The sequence below is a fragment of the Carcharhinus amblyrhynchos genome, chromosome 24, assembly GCF_965287045.1.
Source record: "Carcharhinus amblyrhynchos chromosome 24, sCarAmb.v2.hapA, whole genome shotgun sequence".
NCBI lineage: Eukaryota > Metazoa > Chordata > Chondrichthyes > Carcharhiniformes > Carcharhinidae > Carcharhinus > Carcharhinus amblyrhynchos.
In genome coordinates, this window is record NC_137347.1 from 25,024,226 (window position 1) to 25,047,697 (window position 23,472).

The 23,472-nt window shown below is 42.3% G+C and overlaps 1 protein-coding gene across 3 annotated transcripts in view; it reads left to right on the top strand.

The window, feature by feature from the left end:
• Positions 1 to 6,492: 6,492 nt before the first annotated feature.
• The window catches only part of ldlrap1b (low density lipoprotein receptor adaptor protein 1b), a 46,737-nt gene continuing 29,757 nt past the window's right edge, over positions 6,493 to 23,472 (top strand). Inside the window, exon 1 of one of the 3 annotated variants that reach the window (XM_080211396.1) lies at positions 6,493 to 6,797. In XM_080211396.1, coding sequence (XP_080067522.1) covers positions 6,713 to 6,797 — 85 coding nt within the window. In that variant the 5' untranslated portion in view covers positions 6,493 to 6,712. Of the gene's footprint in view, positions 6,798 to 19,628; positions 19,694 to 23,472 lie in introns of those variants that run through there. The other 2 variants (XM_080211395.1, XM_080211397.1) reach the window with 2 other exon arrangements.

The window sequence follows — 23,472 nt, forward strand, 5'->3', positions numbered from 1 at the left end:
GTGGAGTTTTGTAAGAGAGTTGCCACTTGGTTCCAACACAAATATAATAGGAGAAGGTTCAATGTTACTACTAAAAAGGGCATGACTGGTACATTTGAATTTGAGAGGGTGGGGCAATATGACATTTATGACCAGATGGATCAAAAGTTGGATAAATCTTAGATAATTTAACTTTGGATAGATACGGTGTAAGATTTTAAACTGTCGCAACCCAGCTCTTGCAGAAACAGGTGAGGAATGAAAGTATAAAGTATAAACTTTATTTATTAGTCACAAGCAAAGTTTACAAGGCAATAAAGTTACTGTGAAATTCCCCTAGTCGCCACAGTCCAGCGCCTGTTCGGGTCAATGCACCAAACGATTAAGTCTTTCAGATTGTGGGAGGAAACTGGAACACCTGGAGGAAACCCATGCAGACACAGGGAGAACATGCAAACACTACACAGACCGTGACCCAAGCCAGGAATTGAAACCAGATCCCTGGCACTGTGAAGCAGCAGTGCTAACAACTGTGCCAGCATGCTGCCCCAGCATGTACACGAGAGAGAATAAACTTCCAGTTATCTTCGGATAAATCTGAATCAAAATTTTGCTCCCAAGGAGTTTTTAAGGTAGAAAGGAAGGGCAGTGTAGTGAAAAGATTAGCAAATATAATTTGGAAATAAACCAACTAACAAAAGGATTTAGTTATAAAATGGGTCAGTGATTTAGAATTTTTTGCCCACAAAATCTCTTGATTTGTAAGTGGTGAAAGAAGTGAATGCAGGGCAGATCATATTTCTGAGAGAGAGAGAGACTCAAAAGCAACAAATATGTTGTCAACATATAAGTCACACCTCTCATCAATTATTCTTTATATCAAATTAATTCAAACCCCCTCCTGCTTGTAGTCAGGTAGTACAGAGGGAAACAGTGTTGTTTGAACTGATCCCACCTCCCCATCCCTAACAATAGATTTATAGATTTCGCCTCTCTTAGGCTGAGTCTTTGTTCATATCTTTAGTTTGTAGAATCCTACACTGCAGAAGGAGGACACTCAGCCCATCGAGTCTGCACCGACCACAATTCCGCCCAGGCCCTATCCCCATAATCCCATGCATTTACCCTAGCTAGTCCCCCTGACACTAAGGGGCAATTTAGCATGGCCACTTCACCTAAGCTGCACACCTGTGGACTGTGGGAGGAAACCAGAGCACCAGGAGGAAACCCACATAGACAAGGGGAGAATGTGCAAATGCTACACAAACAGTGACCCAAGCTGGGAATTGAATCCGGGTCCCTGGCACTGTGAGGCAGCAGTGCTAACCACTGTGCCACCGTGCCACCCCAAGTTGTAATGGAATCTACATGTGCCTGCATGAGAAGCAAGTTATAGAAATAGACATTGGATCCAAATGCTTGCAATCTGAGTAGTAAGCTTCTATCATTATTGCAGATAAATATTTCTGAAAGAGGTTAGAGTTCCCGAATATTACAGACATAATAAAAAGAAACTATCTGACTGCCATGCAGATAGTCACATGAAAAATATACTTTCAAAAACATTACGACATAGTGAATATCATAAAGGTTTACTTTAACAAAAACACGAGCAATTATTTTAGGCAATTCCTCAAGTTGAAGTTTGCAAAATATTTGTTGCTTTATGTTAGTTTGCTTTGCAATCCACAGGGTTAACTGCAGCCACCAGACTGCAGGACAGTCTGGCTCATTGAGTGCGAGATGGTCAAAGTTTTCAGGGCAACAAGCAATTTGTCAAAGAAGCTGTGAATGAGATTTTTAATGAAAAGGTGTGAAAACTAATCTGAGCAGAAAACAAAAATTCAGCTTAGTTTTGAAAGCAAGTTGAAGTTAAATATTAGATCCAGGTGGAAATTTGGATGCAGTGGCCTGTGTTTATACAAACATTCTGAAGTAGTTCCATCTGCAATGTCATCACAATATCAAAATCATGTTTATCACATCAGAGATCAACACACGTTACACCATTAACAATATTACCAGCTATTTCCTTGAGCTATGTATGTGTACACATTTTAGATAAGTAACAGTAATTATAATCAGTTTTGTGTGGAATCTAGCACTTTATATCTGCTGCCCTGCTATGTTACAGATAAAGTGGACAATGATTCCTGTAAATCTGCTTCAAGTTCAAATATACCTTAAGAATTATTCTGCTTCACCTTTCACTGGGGTGGCATGGTGGCACAGTGGTTAGCACTGCTGTCTCACAGCGTCAGGGACCTGCATTCGATTCCCGCCTTGGGTCACTTTCTTGTGGAGTTTGCACGTTCTCCCCATATCCGTGTGGGTTTCCTCCCACAGTCCAAAAGATGTGCTGGTTAGTTGCATTGGCCATGCTAATTTCTAGCACAGTGTACCCGAACAGGCGCCGGAGCGTGGCGACAAGGGGATTTTCACAGAAACTTCATTGTAGTGTAAGATTTTGCAAGCCCAGGCAAGTCGTGGGGGTTACAGATCATAGAATCATAGAACCTACTGTGCAGAAAGAGGCCCTTCGGCCCATCAAGTCTGCACCGAACACAATCCCATCCAGGCCCTATCCCCATATATTATACCCACTAATCCCTCTAAATTACACATCCCTGGACACTAAGGGACAATTTCTTAGCATGGCCAATCAACCTGACCCGCACATCTTTGGGCTGTGGGAGGAAACTAGACACCTGGAGGAAACCCACGCAGACACGAGGAGAACATGCAAACTCCACACAGACAGTGACCCAAGCCAGGAATCGAACCCAGGACCCTGGAGCTGTGAAGCAGCAGTGCTAACCACTGTGCTACTGTGCTGTCCCTCATTGTAGAGTTAATGCAAGCCTACTTGTGACTCAATTAAAAAACTAAAATTAATTGAAAACGATGGGAACAATTCATTGCCATGAGAATAAAACATTCTCAAACAAATGCTGGCAAGTCTAAAGATGCTAAATTCTTGCCTGGTTGAATCTGGCAACTTTACTGCATTCCATCTGTAAAGGTCAGAACAGCAAACATGAATGCAGCCATTGACAATCGAATCAAGTTTAAAAATAAATGCCTCTTAAAGGATTGATATTGTTCACATAGTGTGAGATAGTAGAAGGACAGAGCCATATGTTGCAACCTGAGATCTAAGTTTAGAGCTTTTGTAGATTAAGGATTTCAGCATTCCAAGTAAGAGTGGACCAAGATTCCTGGAATAGAATTGGACCAGCAGTTTAATATTTATGTCAGTGCAGAAGTACCGGTGGCTTGGCACATGGACATTTTTTTTAATGATTTGGCACAGGAGAAACAACAACCCCACATACTTTGGCTCCTGCTTGTGTGGACTGAGCAGATGATGAGGGGATGCAGTTTAAACTATATTTTTAAGTTGACTGATACAGGCTGAGTTTCCTTTGTCCATAAACCGAACACATCCAAACACCACAGTTTTTCTGAAACATGAACAGAAAATGCTGGAGAACTCAAGAGCCCTGACAAAGGGTCAGCCTGACCCAAAACATTGACTCTATTTTCTCTCCAATGTCAGACCTGCTGAAATTTTCTAGCATTTTCTGTTTTTGTTTCAGATTCCAGTATAGAATCCTTACAGTGCAGACGCAGGCCACGTGGTTGAGTCTCACTGACCACAATCCCACCCAGGTCCTATCCCCATAACCCCACTTACCCTTCTAGTCTCCCTGACACTAAAGGGCAATTTAGCATGGCCAATCAACCTAACCCACACATCTTTGGACTGTGGGAGGAAACCGGAGCACCTGGAGGAAACCCACACAGACACGGGGAGAACATGCAGACTCCACACAGTCAGTGACCCAAGCCAGGAATTGAACCCAGGTCCCTGATGCTGTGAGGCAACCGTGCTAAGCACTGTGCCACCGTGCCGCTCTATCAGTAATTTGATTTTATTACAGTTTTTATGCATGTCATCTATCTTTAGTGTAAAAAGTCTAATCGTTTGTCTGCATTAAGATAAAGGGAAAATACTGCAGATGCTGGAATCTGAAACAAAAACAGAAAATGCAGGATAATCTCAGCAGGTCTGACTGCATCTATAGTGAGAAAATAGAGACATCATCCAGACTCAAAACATTGGCTCTATTTTGTCTCTCTAGATGCTGTCAAGCCTGCTGAGATTTTCCAGCATTTTCTGTTTTTGTTTGTCTGCATTGTTTACTTTGTGACTTTGTGGCAACCATGTCAAAAATAAATGTTGTCACTGGTACCCACTCAGCATTTATTATTCAGGAATACAGCTTACTTTTCAAGCCATTTTGTTTACTTTAGACGATAGCTCATCAAAACTTAGGCTATTTTAAGTTTATAAGCGGCACTATGGTACAGTGGTTAGCACTGTTGCCTCACAGCGCCAGGGACCCGGGTCCAATTCCCAGCTTGAGTCACTGTCTGTGTGGAGCTTGTACGTTCTCCCTGTGTCTGCGTGGGTTTCCTGCTGGTGCTTGGGTTGGCCATGGGTTAGGTGGATTGGCTATTCTAAACTGCCCGTCAAGGGGACTAGCAAGGGTAAATGCACAGGGCTATGGGGATAGAGCCTGGGTGGATTTGTAGGTCGGTGCAGTCTCGATGGGCCAAAATGCCTCCTTCTGCATTGCATGATTCTATGATCTGAAAACTGTAATGATCTGAAATCCAAAATGCAATCAGCCCCAAGGGTTTTGGATAGAAGATGCTTAACTTGTGTCACCAAAAAGAAAATTGGCTACTGATGGTAGTGACAGGACTGGAAGATCCAATTTTTTGCCCATGCCAAGACATTCAAAACAATATGTTAACTTAAAAAACATAAGAAATAGGAGCAGGAGTAGGCCATCGAGCCCTTCGAGCCTGCCCCGCCATTCAATAAGATCATGGCTGATCTGTCGTGGCTCAGTTCCACATTCCCGCCCTCTCCCCATAACCCTTAATCCCCTCGCTTATCAAAAACCCATCAACCCACGTCTTAAAAATATTTAGCGAGGCAGCCTCCACCACTTCAACGGGCAGAGAATTCCAGAGATTCACCACCCTTTGAGTGAAGAAGTTCCTCCTCAACTCCATTCTAAACCACCCCCCCTTTATCTTGAGGCTGTGCCCCCTAGTCCTACTGTCCTTTCTGAGTGGGAAGAGTCTCTCCACCTCTAACCTGTCCATCCCATTCATCATCTTATATGTCTCAATGAGATCTCCCCTCATTCTTCTAAACTCTAACGAGTACAAGCCTAGTTTATTCAGCCTCTCCTCATAGCTCAACCCCCTCAACTCCGGTATCAGCCTAGTAAACCTCCTCTGCACTCCATCCAAGGCCAAAATATTCTTGCGTAAGTGCGGCGACCAAAACTGCACACAGTACTCCAGCAGCAGCCTCACCAATGCCCTATACAGCTGCAGCAAGACCTCCCTACTTTTATATTCAATCCCCCTCGCTATGAAGGCCAGCATCCCATTCGCCTTCCTGACCACCTGCTGCACCTGCAGGCTGGGTTTTTGCGACTCATGCACAAGGACCCCGAGGTCCCTCTGCACCAAACAACTACTCCAACCTTATAGTTACAAAGCCAATGCTCAGAATGGACCAAGCAAGACCAAATCCATTCCCTGCTCCAAAAACCAAATTTAACATTCAATTGAATCCAAGTCATAGTGCCCAGAAGGGAGACAAACAAGATTTTTAAAAAAATAATTACTCCATTCTTAACATTACACAGCCAATGCTCAGAATGGAGTGGGCAAACTCGAACCCATCCCTTGCTTGCTCCAAACGCCAAATTCAAATTGGATCCAATTCATGGTCCCCACGAGAAAGACAAACAAGATCTAAGCTGACAAGGCATTACACCCCATCTTTTTTCTATTTTTATTCAATTTTTATTCCATCCAAAAAATACAAATTCAAGTTGGATCCAATTCATGATCCCCACGAGAAGGACAAATGAGATGCAAGCTGACAAGCTGATTGCACCCCATCTTGGGCCTGATCTGATGCTTTCTTGTCTTACACACACACATGCCACTCCTCACAGTTTTTTTTTACATCCAATTCAATCCAATCAAACTCCAATTCAAAGTCTCAGCAAGTGAGACATTCCTGATCCAAGCTGACAAGACAAGCATCCCACTTCCTATCTTGGGCTTGACCTGCATGATACAATCTCATTGGAGCAGGCATTGCACCTTCTCCAAGGCTTGATCTCATTTGCATCAAACGCCTAGATGCCGTTTTTAAAAAAAATTGCTTCAAGTGAAGCCTCAGTGTATCCTCTCGACTTCAACCAAGTGCAGAATGCCAAAACTACACTTGATCTTAGCCAACAGGCTGAGAAGCGATTGGCTGTGTTCGCTGGGTGCTGCCACCTTAAGAGTTCCTGTGCACTGATAAACCACGAGGCTAGGACCAGCCCATCGGCATGATCTCATCCTGTTACAACCTGTAAAAAGTTTGACGATTGTGAATTTCCGTCCCACTTGGGGTGAAATAAACTTTCTGACTGGTGATCTCTAAACGCAATTGTCAGAACGTGTTGCGTCAGCGGTGCACCAAAGTATTTTACATGAATGTTACCTCCCCCTAAACTCCATTGAGAGCTTTTCGTTACTTTTCTTTAAAAAAAAGAAAGTTTACAGGAGGCGATTGGAATAGAGGAGAAGGCTCCGGCAGAAACACTTTTAGCTTTGTTATTTTGTTTTGGACGCTGGCATTTGTAACATGGACGCTTTAAAGTCGGCTGGACGAGCGATTATCAGAAGCCCCAGCATCGCCAAGCAAAGTTGGGGAGGCAGCAAGCACAAAAGTAGGTTTATTTACAATCAAACTTTAGGAGCCGGAGTTGGGAACGGGGCAAAAGTTGAGCAAGTTGCCGGTGTGTGGTTTTCTTGAAATGGGCATCATTGCTACAATTGTGTCTTGGTCGGAGCTGGATGTTTCCCCCCCGCACCCCCGGCCTGGGAATTGTTACACTCTTTCCTGCTAGTTTGTACTTAACCAGTAAACAAGTGAATTCAGTCTAAAAGACCGGCAGAGCGCGGTTACAAATGGATACACAGGGGAAACATGTCTCTTGCGGCTCGAACAAACGTGTTAGCAAGCGTGTAACTTAACCAGGAACTTGTCAATTTCACAACATGTCAATTTCCTTCGTCTTTCGGTGAAACTGTGGATTCCAGTCCACCCTGCGTTGCTCCCCGCATTTACTGATTTTTTTTTTAAATTTATTTTTTTTCTTTTAAAAAGGCGTCCTCTCCCTGAAACTGACTCCACCCCTCTCCTGATGTCTCAGTTCCCTCAGTAAAAATTTGCCATCCGAGTTCATGACTTTCCTTAAACGGAATTTCAAGAATGCTCTGAGCGACTTTCTCAGTAAGCTTCCCCCCCCCCAATTCTTTCGTGTCCATTAATTTATATGCACCTTCTGGCATTTCCAGTTTATAAGTACCACGGAGCCGCTGGCACCATCTCTCTGTAGGAGGATGGGCGACTGCAGATGTGAAAGTAATAAAAAGTGTAGTCAGAGCGTGCTCAGGATATCATTGTATTACAGTCTGGTGGTTGTGGAATGGCCCTCTACCTGTGTGTGAAATTTATAGGTGAAGAGGTTGCTGGGTTTGTACACACTTCCTCGCACTATCGACTGAGACTTCTATGTCTGACACTATTTGCTATGTGTGACCCATTGGGCTTGTGCGTGTGTGTATGCTGTTAGCTATGTTGCTCCCGACTGATCTGATCTGCACGTTTCCACAGCTGTACGTGGCATAAAACATGCTTGTGTCATCATTGCTAACATCTCCACCAGTGTCATTCATGCTCTATCTGCTAATTACATATTTAATCGAACAGGCAGGTTGGCCCCAAGAGTCTGTGTTTGAGATGCACTTCATTGTTTTACACTGGGTATAAGAGGTTGGGAGGGAAGGTGCTTGTATCACCCTAACTTGCTTTCAGAAGGAAATAAAAGTTGCCCTATCCCAACTGCAACATAATTCATCCAACTATTTTTATACTTGTGTTCCAGTTGTACCTGTAATTGTCTCTGCAACCTTGGTATGAGATTTTATCTTAACTATTGGGTGGCACAGTGGTTAGCATTGCTGCCTCGCAGTGCCAGGCTCCCAGGTTAAATTGCGCTTGGGTAATTGTCGAGTTTGCAAGTCTTGTGTCTGCGTGGGTTTACTCTGGGTGCTCTGGTTTCATCCCACAGTCTAAAGATGTGTAGGATCGATCATGCTAAATTGCTCCTTCAGTGTCCAGTAATGTGTAGGTTAGGCGAACTAACAATGATAAATGGTTACAGGGATGGGCTTAGGTAAGTGCTCTTTCAGAGAGTTGGTGCAGACTTGATGGCCCGAATGGTTCCTTCTGCACTGTAGGGACTCTGTGGTTCTAACAGTTCTGCATATTTAAAGATGTATTGTAATGAATGTTTACACAGTCTTTGATGTCCTCAGCATAATTTCTTCATTATCTGATTAATGTGTTCTGTAAAATGCCATGAGCAATGGAGGATGGCTGTGAGAAAGAGATACTGAGGACATAGGAAGTGCCCACCTGGAGAAGCACCTTGTATGAAATACGGCAGCTCCAGCAGTGCAGCACCCTTGCAGCGTGTACTCCAGTCTGGAGCAGTGTTTGAACCCACAAAAGGTAAAGTTACCATAGTCCCATAGGCTGCTCTACCCTTTGAGGGGGAAAGTTGACTTGGTGCTTTAACCTGAGGATCAGCACACCCCAGGTGAGGGGCAAGGTGGCGTCTTCGTAAATGAACCCATAACCTTCTACTTCAAAGGCAAGGATATAATGCTGTCAACCATACTCTGACACTATAAAGTGTTTGGTAACATTTTATTTGGGGAGGGGTGGAGTTAACGTGGAAGGGCCATATTTATTTGTGATAAAATGCGGGAGATATAGTGTTTAGAAATAGCTCACACAGTTATGTTACAAAAGGAAGTTTACTGAAGTTCTGCATGGAGCTGGTGCTCTATCTGAGTCTGATACTGAGGCATAAAAACTCCCTCTCTGATAAATTTGCACCTTTTTAATAATCTAATGTACAAAATGCCATTGTATGGAGTTTTTCCCAGATGTTTTGCTGCCATTACAAAGTCTGTAATGATCATAGAATCCCTACGGTGTTGAAGGAAGCCATTGGGTCTTCTCCGACAGAGCATCCTACCCAGGCCCTATCCTTGTAACCCTGCATATTTACCTTGCTAATCTCCTAACCTTCACATCTTGGGGCAATTTACCATGGCCAATCCATCTAACCTGCACACCTTTTGGAGTGTGGGAGGAAACTGGAGCACCCGGAGGAAACCTGCGCAGAATTTTGGGGGGGGGGGGGTGCGCGGCGGGTGGGAAAGACGCACAAACTCCACACGGACAGTCACCCAAGATGGAATGGAACCCGGGTCCCTGGTGCTGTGAGGCAGCAGTGCTAAGCACTGTGCTGTTGCACAAGGTGCAAGAAGACAAAACAGCAGAAAGACAAATAGATTAATGGTGTTTTTCCCTTGCCCCGTGTTGAAGAGCAGAATTCTATCCCTGTTGCTTGAAGTTTCTTCCAAATGAACCATAATTGGAAATTTGGAGCTCTCTAACAAATAGAAGATTATCCTGGTTGGGCTGACAGATTATAGAATTATGTGATGGGTGGTAAGGTATTAAAGGCTTTTCCCGCAGTTGTTTGTGATAATATTTGAACGCATTTGGCAATTTAATTTCAAAATATGAAATTTGGCTTAAAGCAACTGGGATTCTATCTTTGTCGGGTTTGAGTAGGTTACTCATGCTGGATGTGGCACACCAGGCATCATTGACAGTAATGCCAAAATGTGAGCACAAGTATATGTGTGCCCCTAGACAAGCTGCAAAGCTCATTGCATTCTTGTACAGTTTAACTGTCTATAGGCCAGAACTAACAAAGTAACCTCAAGTATTACATTCCTAAACCCAGACGTGTAACTGTGCTGACAGACTAATTGTTTCCTTGGAGTTACTATCAATGCAGCAAAAACAACTGTGAATCTGCACCAATGCACAACTGTGCCAGTGAATTAATATCACATTTTAGTGATATTTTAGAATGGTGGTAAAATTAGTTATATCTGAACTATTGAAATAGTTGTTCAAAAGTTGCCTCATCATCTTCCTTGGAGGTTGCTTCCTGATGATGAGTTTTCTGTTACCCAAAGTCTGATTCCCAAACAGAAGCAGGGGTGTTGGAAACAAGCTAAGGAATGTTTTTAATCTTGGAATGTTGTGTAAGATCCAAATACAATTCCCTGACAGCGGATGTATACTACAAAAAGATCTGCTTAGTCTAACCCTGCCTCTTTACACCATCCCCCAACACAACAAATATAAATCATAGAATCATGCAACAAAAAAAGGCCCTTTGGCCCATCGGGCCCACACCAACACATTAGAAACACCTGAATTCCCACCTAATCCCATCTGCCAGCACTTGGCCCTGAATGTTATGATGTGCCAAGTGCTCACCCAGGCACTTTGTAAGGGAGGTGAGGCAAGCTGCCTCTGCTACCCTCCCAGGCAGCACCTTCCAGACCGTCACCTCCCTCTGGGTAAAAACATTTTTCCTCATATTCCCCTAAACCTATGTCCCCTCGTGACTGACCCTTACCTAAGGGTAACAGCTACTGCTTATCCACTCTGTTCATGCCCCAAATAATCGTGTACACCTTGATCAGGTCACCTTCTCAGTCTTCGCTGCTCCATGAAAACAACCCAAGCCTACCCAACCTCTCTTCGTAAACGTTCCATCCCAGGTAGCATCTTGGTGAATTTCCTCTGCATCCTCTCCAGTACAATGGCATCCTTCCTATAATGTGGTGACCAGAACTGCGCACAGTACTTTAGCTGTGGCCTCACCAAAGTTCAATACAACTCAGCACGATTTCACTGCTTTTGTAATCTATGCCTCGATTGATAAAGGCAAGTGTCCCATATACTTGCATCCCTTTTTCACAACCTTACTAACATGCCTTCAGAGATCTCTGGACAAATATGCCAAAGTCCCTTTGTTCCACAGAACTTTTGGGTGTCCGGAACCGTGTAGTACGCCATTGGACACTGGCTCCAGTCACTAAAGCAGCCTTATGTCACCATCCTATGCTTCCTATAACTGAGCCAATTCTGAATTCACTTTATCAAATTATCCTGTATCCCATGTGAATTTACCTTCTTTACACATCTCCTATCTGGCACCTTGTCAAAGGCTTTGCTGAAACCTGTATAATTTTGCATGCTCTTATGATATATGGAGTAATCTAGGGGTAGGTTGTCTGCACTTGGAACCATTTCTTGGAAATCACTCTAAACAGTTAACCATTTAACCACCTTCTTAATTTCTTACGGCCCACCAGGGCTTGTTCCTCATATAGAAATCATCATAGAATCCCTACAGTGCAGGAGGCAGTCATTTGGCCCATCGGGTCTGCGCTGACAACATAACCCCACAACAGTGCACATTTACCTCACTGATCTCTCTAACCCACACATCCCGGGACAATAAGGGGCAAGTTAACAGAGTCAATCAACCTAACCCACACATTTTTGGACTGTAGGAGGAAACCGGAGCACCCAGAGGGAACCCATGCAGACATGGGCAGAATGTGCAAACTCCACCCAGTGACCCAAGCTGGGAAGTGAACTGGGGTCCCTGAAGCTGTGAGGCAGCAGTGCTAACCACCGTGCTGCCACATATAATCAACTCTTTGTTTGCATCTGATAAACAAGAACCAAATTCTCCATTGTGTTGAAAATTTGATATCATTTACTTCAATGAACATTACAAATTTAGTTGGTTCAAAATAAACTTGGAGCCACATTGTTTTAGCTGCAGTCCATTAATATCAATGTCTGGTCCCAGCCCATCTACCTCTTTAGTGAACTTGTTAGCATTGACTTTGAATATGGTCCCTCTTAAGTGGTGTGTAGCAAGACTGGGGTCAGCATGCTGCTGCCTGCACAGATTGTTTTGGGGAAAAATAAATATAAAATTTTGGCTGTAACTCCTTCTCAATTGCCAAATCAAAACTCTTTGTTAAATGAACTAAGGGTTTCAATGGTGCTGGGTGTGTCTGTAAATAAAGCAATCATTTTTCTGACATCTATTAATGAGGTAGCTGGTGCACTGAAGATTAAAAACTGTTGTGGTGACTGCTAGTGATTTCACTACTGTACCATGTTCTAAGTCTTTGTAACCGCCGCTGAATCAAATTTCAGTAACTGATGCCAGAATGTATTTCTGATAATGTTTAACACCTTAAGCAGCTCTCCTATAGCTTCCTTCAGGTATAAGCCTGTAGGATGAATATTGCTGGGGCTGTTAGAAAAATGAGTCACCAAGACTAAGCCTAGTATTATTCTTAACCTTGGGTGCATTGTCAGTGTGTCATCAATCAGCCATCAGGAATGGGTCAGTGATATTTTTATCAATTCTAGCCGGGTGGTATCGATTGTGTACGTAGCATCCTGTTCCAGATTGCTTACTCAGGAACTGAAGTGGAGCTTGTCCTTGCCTGTATGACTCCCAACTTTCATTCGATTGGCTGAGGACAGGCTGCCTTCACCCATTTCAGGACGTGAAGCACTGAATCTTCGTCAGCGCTGAAACCTAATGCTGCATTGTTGAAGGTGCTGTCCATTATTTAAAATATAAAACCGAGGGGTTGTCTGTGTTTTGTTTTGAGTGAAACGTTTTATTCCTTGAAGCAAAAATGTTCTGTATATTTTAAACAAAAACATAAACTGCTTTCCAACAGCTCATTTGATGAGGAATCGGAGTCCTCAGCCACACATTCACAATATAGCTTGATAGACATGAGTGAGTTTATGCCTCAAAGGTGGCTAAGTAGTCCACTACAATCTTCTTCAGCTTGACTTCCATCTCGGTACTTATCTGCCCCTCAGCCCTAATTGCTTCCAAGATATCCTGGTGCTGACTTTTCACATGGGCCAGGAAGACGGGTTTGAACTTTGTGATCCTGTTAGGCTCCACTTTTATCTAAGTGGCGTCAGACACCAGTGTAAATAACTGCCACTTGCTTCTCAATAGCCAAGGGAACGTATTGCCCTTGTTTGAACAGATCACCTGTTTAGGTGGACATAATAAGCAAATCCCCATGGCACTTTGTTTGAAGAGTGGGGTTTGTCCTAGATTCTGTCTGACAATTAGCCCTCAGCAACCAAAACCCATTTGTTGGAAATTCATGTCATTGTTGTTTGTGGACATTGTGTGAAATCATGCTCTCGTGTTTTTCTACAGAACAATAACTGCGTGTCAATAAGTGATTCATTGGCCTAGACTTTGCTTTGATTGTGCTTTTGATTGAGCTAGCACTATTAAAAGTAAAATAGTACATGGCTGATGTTTTTCAGTCCTTGCCTGTATTCAGTTGAACTATGATTGACCTTTCCATGTGCTCATCTTTTGCTGGGCATGTGTATTTTGATCTGTTTTTTTAATCTACACCACCAGAAGTGTGAAGGGTAAATGCTATCACACCCATTTCCTGCATCAAATTTGTTTGCTGATACCTGGCCAAAGTGCTAAAATTAAATTCGAAATTGAAAATGGCACGTAGATCCAATGCTTCTTATTTCCAGGGGGTTGTACCCCAGAGGACCCTCCAGAAGTCCCCACGCAAGGAATGCATGGGAATTGCCTGGGAAGTTGAAACTTCCGGTGGGCAATTTTCCTGCACTAGGAACTATCCGATTTTAATTGGAGATTCCATGGTTTTGATTGTTTTAGCGGAATAGTTTGGATTAAAACAACTTCTAACTTCTGGATAACTATGGTACTGATGCTGTGTACCCCTCCCCCCCCCACCCCCCATTACAGCCCACTGACAATTCCCCATCTCTCCAACTCCCTCCTGTCACCTGATTGACTATCCAACTGTCTGTCCCCTCACGCACTTTGCTTGTCTAAAGTTACGCATGAAGAATGCTCACTTAGATGGGAATTGTAGGTTGGGCAGCAAGGAACTGTACCACAAAACAAATTGATTACCAAATGTGCAGGGGAAAAAATTATCTTTTATTAAATGCAGCTATAGAAATTGCTGCTCAGTTATTGAGTTGTGAAATTTGCTAAAATCTTAAGGTATCAAAAGCCTCCATTATCAGCTGAAGTTTTTTTTATTCATTCGTGGAACTTGGGCGTTGCCAAATGGCCAATATTTATTGCCCCATCCCTAGTTGCCTGAGGACAGTTGAGAATCAACCACATTGCAGTGGCTCTGGAGTGACATGTAGACCAGACCAGGTAAGGAAGGCAGATTTTAAATTAAGGACATTTAATTTAATGTCCTTAAATTAAGGACATTAAGAACATTAATGTCCTTTAGTGAACTTGGTGGGTTTTTCTGACCATGTTTCATGGTCATCAGTAGATTCTTAATTCCAGATATTTTTAGCTTATGGTGACTTTGTTGTATCTCTTGATGTATCTGACAATGGATTGGGGTAGCATATCTCCTAGTATGACCTTGGATTGACACATTGCACCCTGCTAGCTTGTGAGTTGATAACTTTTTAATTCAAATGTATTTCTAATTCATTATTGGGATGTAGTCATTGCTGGCAAGGCTGGTATTTAATGCTCATACCTAATGATTGTTAGGCCATTCCAGAGGGTAGTTAATAATAAATCATATCAGTGTGAGACTGGAATTACAAGTCCAGACCTGATGAGGACCATTTGTTGCTCACTTTTCTTAACTGATCACTTTTTCAATTCTGTTTACAGATTTTTTATTTGTCAAACTGAATTCAGAGCCCTGTGGTGGAATTTGACCTTGTAATTTCTAGTGCAATAATATAACCATTATGCTATGGAACCTAATCTACATACAGTAATTTGAATACGTGTGTTTTTAAATCTTTATTGTGTCTGTGTAGTATGCTAAAGCTGCATCTATTAATTCTTGGCTTGTCAGTTGCTGCATTTTTAATAATATATGGAGTGTTTATAATATCCTTGTGCAACTTTAAACTTTAATAACTTCAGATGTGCGCATGATGGAAACAAAAATTATAATGAAAATATGAAAACTGGGAGGGGATTTTGTTTCCACGTTCACCGTGAATGTTCACAAAAGGCGCCGCGGACGGAAAATTCTGTGTGAGCTGGAAAATGGGGATCTCTGGGTGGATTGTCGTTTTCAGATTTCCCACCCAGGAAATTCGGGAACCTCACTTCAATACATCAACATCTCATGAGCAGGCTTCCCCGCTGTATCCTCATTTTCCCACCCTTACATGAGGAATTCCCCCCTTTTGCCTCTATGATGGGACAGCAGTGCAGTTTACAGCTGTTATTTAAAAATGGAAACTAGTTGATAGGAACCTACCAGGAGCACACCGGTAAGTATAAGCCTCAGGAGGAGGGTGGAGGCAGGGAAGAGGGACATGACTGGGCAGGACCAGGGGGATATGCTGGGGAGGGAGTGCTTCAGTTTGTGAGATCCTTGGGGGGGGGCGGTTTCCCTATGTGGGATGATGTTTCCCGATTAGCGTGGTTTCTCTCTGGGAGGAAGGTGTGTGTCCATCTCCATGGAAGGGAGTGGTTGTTATTTTGTTTTTAGTTTTTACGGTTAGGGTGTTGTTTGGAAAACAATGTTGGCTCTGTCAGGCCCTGCCCCACTAGTCTGATGATGTGAGACATGCCTCCAGCATTATGTTTTACTAAGTGCTGGAAAATCCGGAGAAAAGTTGGCTCTGCTGTAAGTGAGTTGCACACCGATTTTCAAACACTCGGCATGGGGGGAAATCAAAATTTTACCTCTATGGAGTTTTTCAAGTTCATGTCATTTGACTAAATTGAACAGCAATTGGAGAATGTTCATCTGATATTACAACTTGGAAACTGCATTGTTTTAAAACGTTATGAATTGTACTTTCAAATGCCGTTTACAATTTGTTTGATGCATCCAAAGCTTTTGGTGCAGGGCTATGCTTAGAGGTTCCAGGACTTGTGAGCTGAGGATTCAAAAGGTTTGCCTGCAAGATTCATATGTACGTGTGGAATGTTGTGCATGTTTACCCACCCCTGCCAATGTAAATGTGTATTTTATACATTTTAATTCTCGTTTCATTTTGAGTGAGAAATGACTGCTAATCATGCACCATTGCAGAAGCCTTCCAATAATGAACGAGCTGGTAGATGTGAAACAGGGTCAAAGGTTGACACCATGCACTGGTTTACCCACTGTAAGCAGCTTTTCAATCACACTGCAAGAACTAAAGATTTTAAAGTTCTTATTCCTTGTTCCTTTCCCAAAGGTGTCCCATGGAAGATTTAATGCGTGCCAGGTACAGTCTGATACACATCCATGTGCCTGTTTATTAAAAGAGCTGATTTTTATTTTTTGATGGGATTCAGTTCACCAGTTGATTGTGTTCTTGGCATACTCACATATCAGCACAAGCAACACATTTAAAGGGGGAAAGAAAAACACTTCCCCATTTTTCCCAGATATAAACGTAAAGTTTATTTATTAGTCACAAGTAAGGCTTACATTCACACTGCAATGAAGTTACTGTGAAAATCCTCGAGTCGTCACGCTCCGGTGCCTGTTCAGGTCAATACACCTAACCAGCACGTCTTTCAGACTGTGGGAGGAAACCGGAGCACCCGGAGGAAAGCCGTGCAGACACGGGGAGAATGTGCAAAATCCACACAGACAGTGACCCAAGCTGGGAGTTGAACCCGTGTCCCTGGCGCCGCGAGACAGCAGTGTTAACCACTGTGCCACTGTGTGATGTGTTGAGGATGACATTGCTGCACCACTCCTGTAGCCGTGGCTGTCACCGGCACGTAGCACACACCAAGCAGCTAACCTGGGTCCTCCCTTCCTGTCAGCCAGGCTCTTTTTCACACATAACATTGCAGTTCCGTATCTTTTTTTTTTGAGACCTCACTTTTAATTCTCATTGAATAATCATAACGTTAGAAGAAAGTTATTTGTTCAGTGACACAGTAGGTGAGTCCAGGCTGCTAGAGAAGTTGGTGAATTGCTGTTTCATTTCCCAACCGATAGAAATTTCACAACCCACAGTGATAAACAGTAGTGTTGTATGGTTTAGATTTCACTGTGTGGATATAGTGTGTTACAAAACTAAACATGTGCATTACAGATATATCTTAGAATCTAGACTCTTGTGTTTTGCCCAAGGCAAGTAGCAATGAAATGGGAAGGGGGCTAATAGAAAACAAAAGGTCAAAGGCTTTCACGGTAGCTGAAGATGCCTTCGTTATGTTGGGTAGGAAGGAAAAGAATTGAGTACTGATCTCCCATTCACAATGAGGGCACAGAGAGTGTTATGATCCTTGGCCAGACCCCAAGCTGTTGGTGTGATCCGATTAAAGATCAACAAAGCAAGCAAAGTTTGAGATTCATGACACTTGCCCAGTGAACAATGCCACAAGAGCCCACACATTTTGAACAAACAAAACTAATCTTTACTGTACAAGGTCAGAAAGATGAAACAATTTACTATATCTATCTTTATAGCCCAACATTCAGGGTTAATATGAGATGCTTATGAATCAACAAGCACCATACTGCACAATAAATGACGTGACCAAAACAGATTCCACGGATTTCTCAACATCCCACTCAGATGTAAATACCACTATGAGTTAACCAATTTCACTGAAACTCTGTCCCCCTCAGGAGGGATTCCAATCTTCACTTTTGAAGATCTCAGCTTGAAATTCTCTTTGGATGTTGCACCGTCTCCGATGTCTTGAACAGCGGCCCACCTTGCAGAGTTTCGATCTTCTCTCCAGAGATTCCATTCCCCTGGATTTGCGAGTTGACGCTCGGTCATCAAATCACAAGCACAACTTCAGATCTTTGGCCGTGCCAAACTTGACAGTACGGCCCCAACGGGGTACCTTCATCCCAATAGCCTGAGGCTTGGAGTCACCAATCTTGGATCTTTGGATCTTCAGGGTTTTTTCTGAGCCCACTTCATGTAAATTCTGCTCCCAGCAGCCGTTTCTCCAGTTGGAGCCACTTTGTCTGCTCCTCATTTTTCCTCAGTTGGGACCTGTTTCTGTCTCTTGTCTCTGCCCCATATCTTCCTTTTTGGATCTCTCTGTCTCCTCTCCCTGCCTGCTACCTAGGAAACAGTGCTCCTGATCCAGGTTTTTGCACCCTTTTTGTTTTCTATGAATTTGGGCCAAAGAACACTAAAAAGTGGAACTGCATTTGCAGCCATCTCCTGCCTCAGGCGTGAACAGAAAGTCCAAGGTCCGTTGGAGGTTGAAGTTCCCAACCTCCAAGCACAGCATGTAAGTTGAGTTTGGGTTTCATAGACGAGTGTCATATGAAAGAAAGAGAAGATTTGGATGGCTCAACACAGCTTTTAGTCAATTATATACATGGATTTCTCTGATTCCTGTTAGTTTAAGATTGATGAATTATCAGTCAACAGTTGTTTTGTATGGAATAGATTCTGAGAGTTGGAATCGGAAATTTCATTTACAGAAGGGTTTTCATGACTATGTCTTCACTGGAGCTCTATAATCCTGTTACTTTACATTCTCTCAGCCTCTTCATATTTGCCTGTGTTTAATTCCCTATGGCATTTTTTTGTCAGCTTTTGCGATTAAGTATTCTTTGTCTAGTTCATTTTTGGAGGGGAAAAATAAGTCATTTTTTATCTCGATCTTTAGTTTTTGCCTCCGTGTCGTAGATAGATCTGCACTGGTCAGTGCATCATCATGTAGTCCTTCTGAAACTTCTTGAGCTCTTCTGTCAAGTTATCTGTTGGCTTTTGTTGAATAATGGCAATGCACTTGAGCCTCTGAGAGGAGATGGGGGTCCATGGATTGCACTGTAAGAAGGGAAAACATCTGTGTCTTTATTCATAAAGAAAATGGTTTGCTTGTGATAGTTTAAGCTCCATGAAAGTGTTAAGGACCAGAATTTCAATTTCAGTCCATCATCTGCGCACAATTGTACAACACTGAAATTTCCATTTCATGTATGCTGCTCACGTGCCCTCCTCTAACGTAAATATAACTTGTGTTCATTTTAACATGCAGCTCTTGTGTTTTTAAAGATCTCCGTGAAATTAATGATGTGAACTGTAACAGTTGTCCATAAAATCATGTCATTTCACCGCTAGACATTTCGCAGATAATTCCAGTGCTTCCAGGGTATAAAGTTAAGTCCTTGACGCCACTGGGTTATAATATTTTACTTTAGCAAATGCCTGAGAGGCAGCAAAATGCTTAAAGTGAAATGCGCTGCATTGGCAATCCTTCGATTAGCTAAGTATCTTTCTAGCATAGAACCTAATCGATACAGACAGCACATTGTGAGGTGGTATGAGCATGAAACGCAGTATGTTAAGTTAGTGGACCTGCTCCTTACTGAGTATAAGATCAATCTGACGTGAGTTGATGACAACAAAATATTTCATGAGTGGATTGCCCCTTCAATAAATAGAAGGGAAAGCTTGTAAGCTGCAGCATGTGATGTTTCAAAGGATTATGGCAAGATTATTGAACTAGGACGTCATTGATAACTATTTTGGGATAAAGTAATAATTCTCGTACTCCATCTTGCCTAATTACTGCAATCATGCTCCAAACCCCCTTCAAAGCACAAAAATAGAACCACAGTGACTGGCACAGCATCTGATCAGGTATTAACAATCTAAAGTCAATATTTTCTTTACATGTGTGGCCAGTAGCTTTATTTGCCAATGCATTAAATATAGCTAGGCTTAACTTTCAGGGAGATGGCACAGTGGTTAGTGCTGCTGCCTCACAGTGCCAGGGAGCCAGGTTCAATTCCAGCCTCAGGTCACTGTCTGTGTGGAGTTAGCACATTCTGTCTGTGTCTGTGTGGATTTCCTCTCAGTCCAAAGATGTGCAGGTTAGGTTGATCGGCTGTGCTAAATTGACCCTAGTATCAGGGGGATTAGCAAGGTAAATATGTGGGGTTATAGGAATAGGGCTTGGGTGGGATTGTGGTTGATGCAGACTCTGAGCTGAATGGCCTCCTTCTGCACTGTAGGGACTCTGATTCTATGTCTATTTATAAAGTAGATCTAATACTCAATGCATGTGCCAGGTAGTACAAATTTAGATCTGTAGCGATTAAATGCAATGGGCTGCATCAACTACTGCACTGCTTGTCAATATTGTCAAATTCTGATGTTGTTGAGAGCTCTAACCTTTGCAAAGTTTGATGTTTTCCACTTCCTTTCATTCTCATGGTGATGAAATTCAATTATTTTGTTTATATCTTTACTGGATTTTATATTTATCCCTAATCTCTGTCTCATACCCTCCAACCCAGGCTGCAAGGTTGCCTCCACTTCTGTACGTTTTTACATTCTTTTATGTAGGTTCTTCTGAACTTGGATGTTCTTTTGCCATATTGTGAATGGTGCCACAGAATGGAGCGTGTGTACATTAGTTAACCTTTAACTTTGTACTTTTTTCATATAAAATAGTTCTCTGTACAGACAGTAACACCCTTGTTGAAATCATACAATGTGGTCCTTCACACTAACATGCAGTTTTACTATGGTGTTGACTCTAGTGCATTAAGCAGACTTTGTATTCACAGATTCAGGTTTTGTTTTGATGTTCTGTTACTTGGGGAAAGGATGCTCTTGGGGTTTAGGAAGTTGTGCAATGATTTCAGATAGTATGGTGGATAAGAGATTAAATTTAAATGTTGTGCTAGCTTGGGTGTGTTTTAAATTAATGTCTATTTAAGGTTTCAAGGTTTGGTCATTTTATCATCTTGTCTACAGTAAATTACCTGTTGCAAATATTTAGTCTGCTTGAAAAATCCCCAGAATTGAAGCTGGAGATTAAAATAATTACCATTTTTTGCAGAAAATCAGTCTGATTGTGACTCAAGTGCCCATGATTCTAGAATCTGCACTTCTAAGTGTGGTTTGCGATATGGTGAACTTTGACGACTTGAGTTGTATCTTAGTACATTCAGTTTTTCATCTTCTTCGTCTATCTTCATTTAAAAAAAATACTCCAGATAAATGTCAGAAAGAAGTAGGAATGCATGCTCTCAGCAACCCATGGAGAGTATTACGTAAAAAAAAAGACATGTCCGTGTTTTTCAAAGTGTCCTAATGAGTGCATAACTGTCCTATAGAGAGGGCAATAGCTATTTACGTGAGAAGAGAACGCTGACTGGTTGTCAAGTGGACTCTGATAGTGGTGTTACCATGGAGAGTGTACCAATTGATGGTGACTTACAGATAACTGCTAATCATTGGCTGGAATGGCTCACGGAATGGAATTCTCCATTGGCCCTGGGTGCGATTTTATGGGTGTTACCTGAGTGAGGTTGTAAAATATGCCATTGTTTTAAAATTTAAATTTGGGTCAAACTGCCTGGTTTGAATCATAGGATCCCTGCAGTGCAAAAAGAGGCCATTCAGCCCATCCAGTCTGCACCAACAACAATCCCACCCAGGCCCTATCCCAGTAATCCCATGTATTTACCTTGCTAGTTCCCCCGACACTAAGAGGCAATTTTAATGTGACCAATCAAGCTAACCTACACATCTTTGGGCTGTTGGAGAAAGCCAGAGCACCTGGCGGAAACCCATGCAGTCACGGGGAGAACATGCAAACTCTACACGGCAGTCACCCAAGGCTGGAATCAAACCTGAGTCCCTGGCATTGTGAGGCAGCAGAGTTTGCCACTGTGCCAGCTACTGTGCTGACCCTTGTTAAGTCGTTCCCCTGGGGAATAAATCAGTGAACGTCAGTCACTTATTTTATTTAGCTGCTGTTTTCCCCTTTATACTGGCATTCATGCAAAGTGTCCTGATGAGTGCAAGATGAAAAGTTCTGACATGTCTCTATGTTTTTCAGCAATATGAAAGAAAATTTGTGTTGTAAGAAGAATTCTGCCCAAGCCTCTTCCTTTCATGAAATAAATACAATTGACTCTAGTATAAACCAGTTTTTAATCTGTAGAAGAACCTTTATTCCCATAGAATTGTATAATGTTACAGAATGGAAACTGGCCATTTGGCCCATGAAGTCTAAGTATATGATTTTCTTTGTTAGGCACCTGATCTAACCCCACATTCCTGTGAAGTCACCACTGCCTTTGTTGTAAACTGCTATTGAATTTACAGATTCAACATGTGGCAAGGTGTTCCCCATTCTATAAAGAAAGTTTTAGTCATCATTTAATTCTTTTTGTGATTACCATAAAGTTATATTCTTAAAACCTGCCTTGTGATCAACCCAACAAATCTAACATAACTGCTAACCAGCTAGAGAAAAAATGTTGCATGTGTGGGTCTGGAGGGGAAGGATCAAGTAATGTCAGTCCGCGGTATGTTGAATAACTTCATAATCATGGATTTTTTTTTGTGTTTAGTTCCTAGAGAATGCAAAGCTTCAGTTCATCTCCCCTCCCTTCCACTTAACTTTATATTCACATTGCGGATGCGTACCATGTTTCTTGACCTGAATTGTCAAGTAACGTCCGATTCCACGAATCAGTGGGTATTATTGGAGCTTCTGTTTTCCTTGGCACAGGGCTTGCACGATGAAATGAGGATTTCTCGCTGCTGTGTCCCTCCGTTCAGCCTTTTGTCTTTTTCTGCGACGTAGAATTGTGCTCCCAGCATCTCTGGCAGCGAAACAAAAAAAAAGTGAAGATAAGAAAAAATAAGAAATAGGAGCAGGAGTAGGCCATCCAGCCCTTCAAGCCTGCCCCGCCATTCAATAAGATCATGGCTGATCTGTCGTGGCTCAGTTCCACATTCCCGCCCTCTCCCCATAACCCTTAATCCCCTCTCTTATCAAAAACCCATCAACCCGCGTCTTATTATTATTAGGAATAGGGCCAAACTTTTTAAACTTCCGAGCTTCGATTACCAAATATCAAATTATACAAGTGGTTGGCCTGACCTTTTCAATGACACTGGGTTCCACGGGTGGGCCTTGTTGAAAAGAGGAAGAGAAACTATTAAAACTGTTTTCTGGCTGCAACATGCAACCTCAATTGGTCTTTCTCTCTGCCTCAGTGGTAAAACGCAATTGAAATAATGATGTTGGATTGTCACAAAATCTGAATTGGATAAATAATCTGCAGCTAAACCAGGGTCAAAAGGTGATTTATCTTTTAAACGAGTTGTTTTAAGACCCAATGATTTTAATACTTCTCCTTTTAAGACTTCTGATATTCTCCACAGAACTGAATTTATTGGAGAACCTCCTATTCCCCTAACTTCAGTTTAAGGCTGAACATAGATATGGTGTGGATTTTGTTTGTTGTCTGAAATTTAACCCTGCTATGTTTGAGTCTGGAGATGGACAAATTCCTGGAACAGCTTGCTTTAGAAATTTAGCTTTCACTGTAAGAGTTACATAGAACACTACAGCACAAACAGGCTCTTTGGCCCACAAGTTGCGCCGATCACAT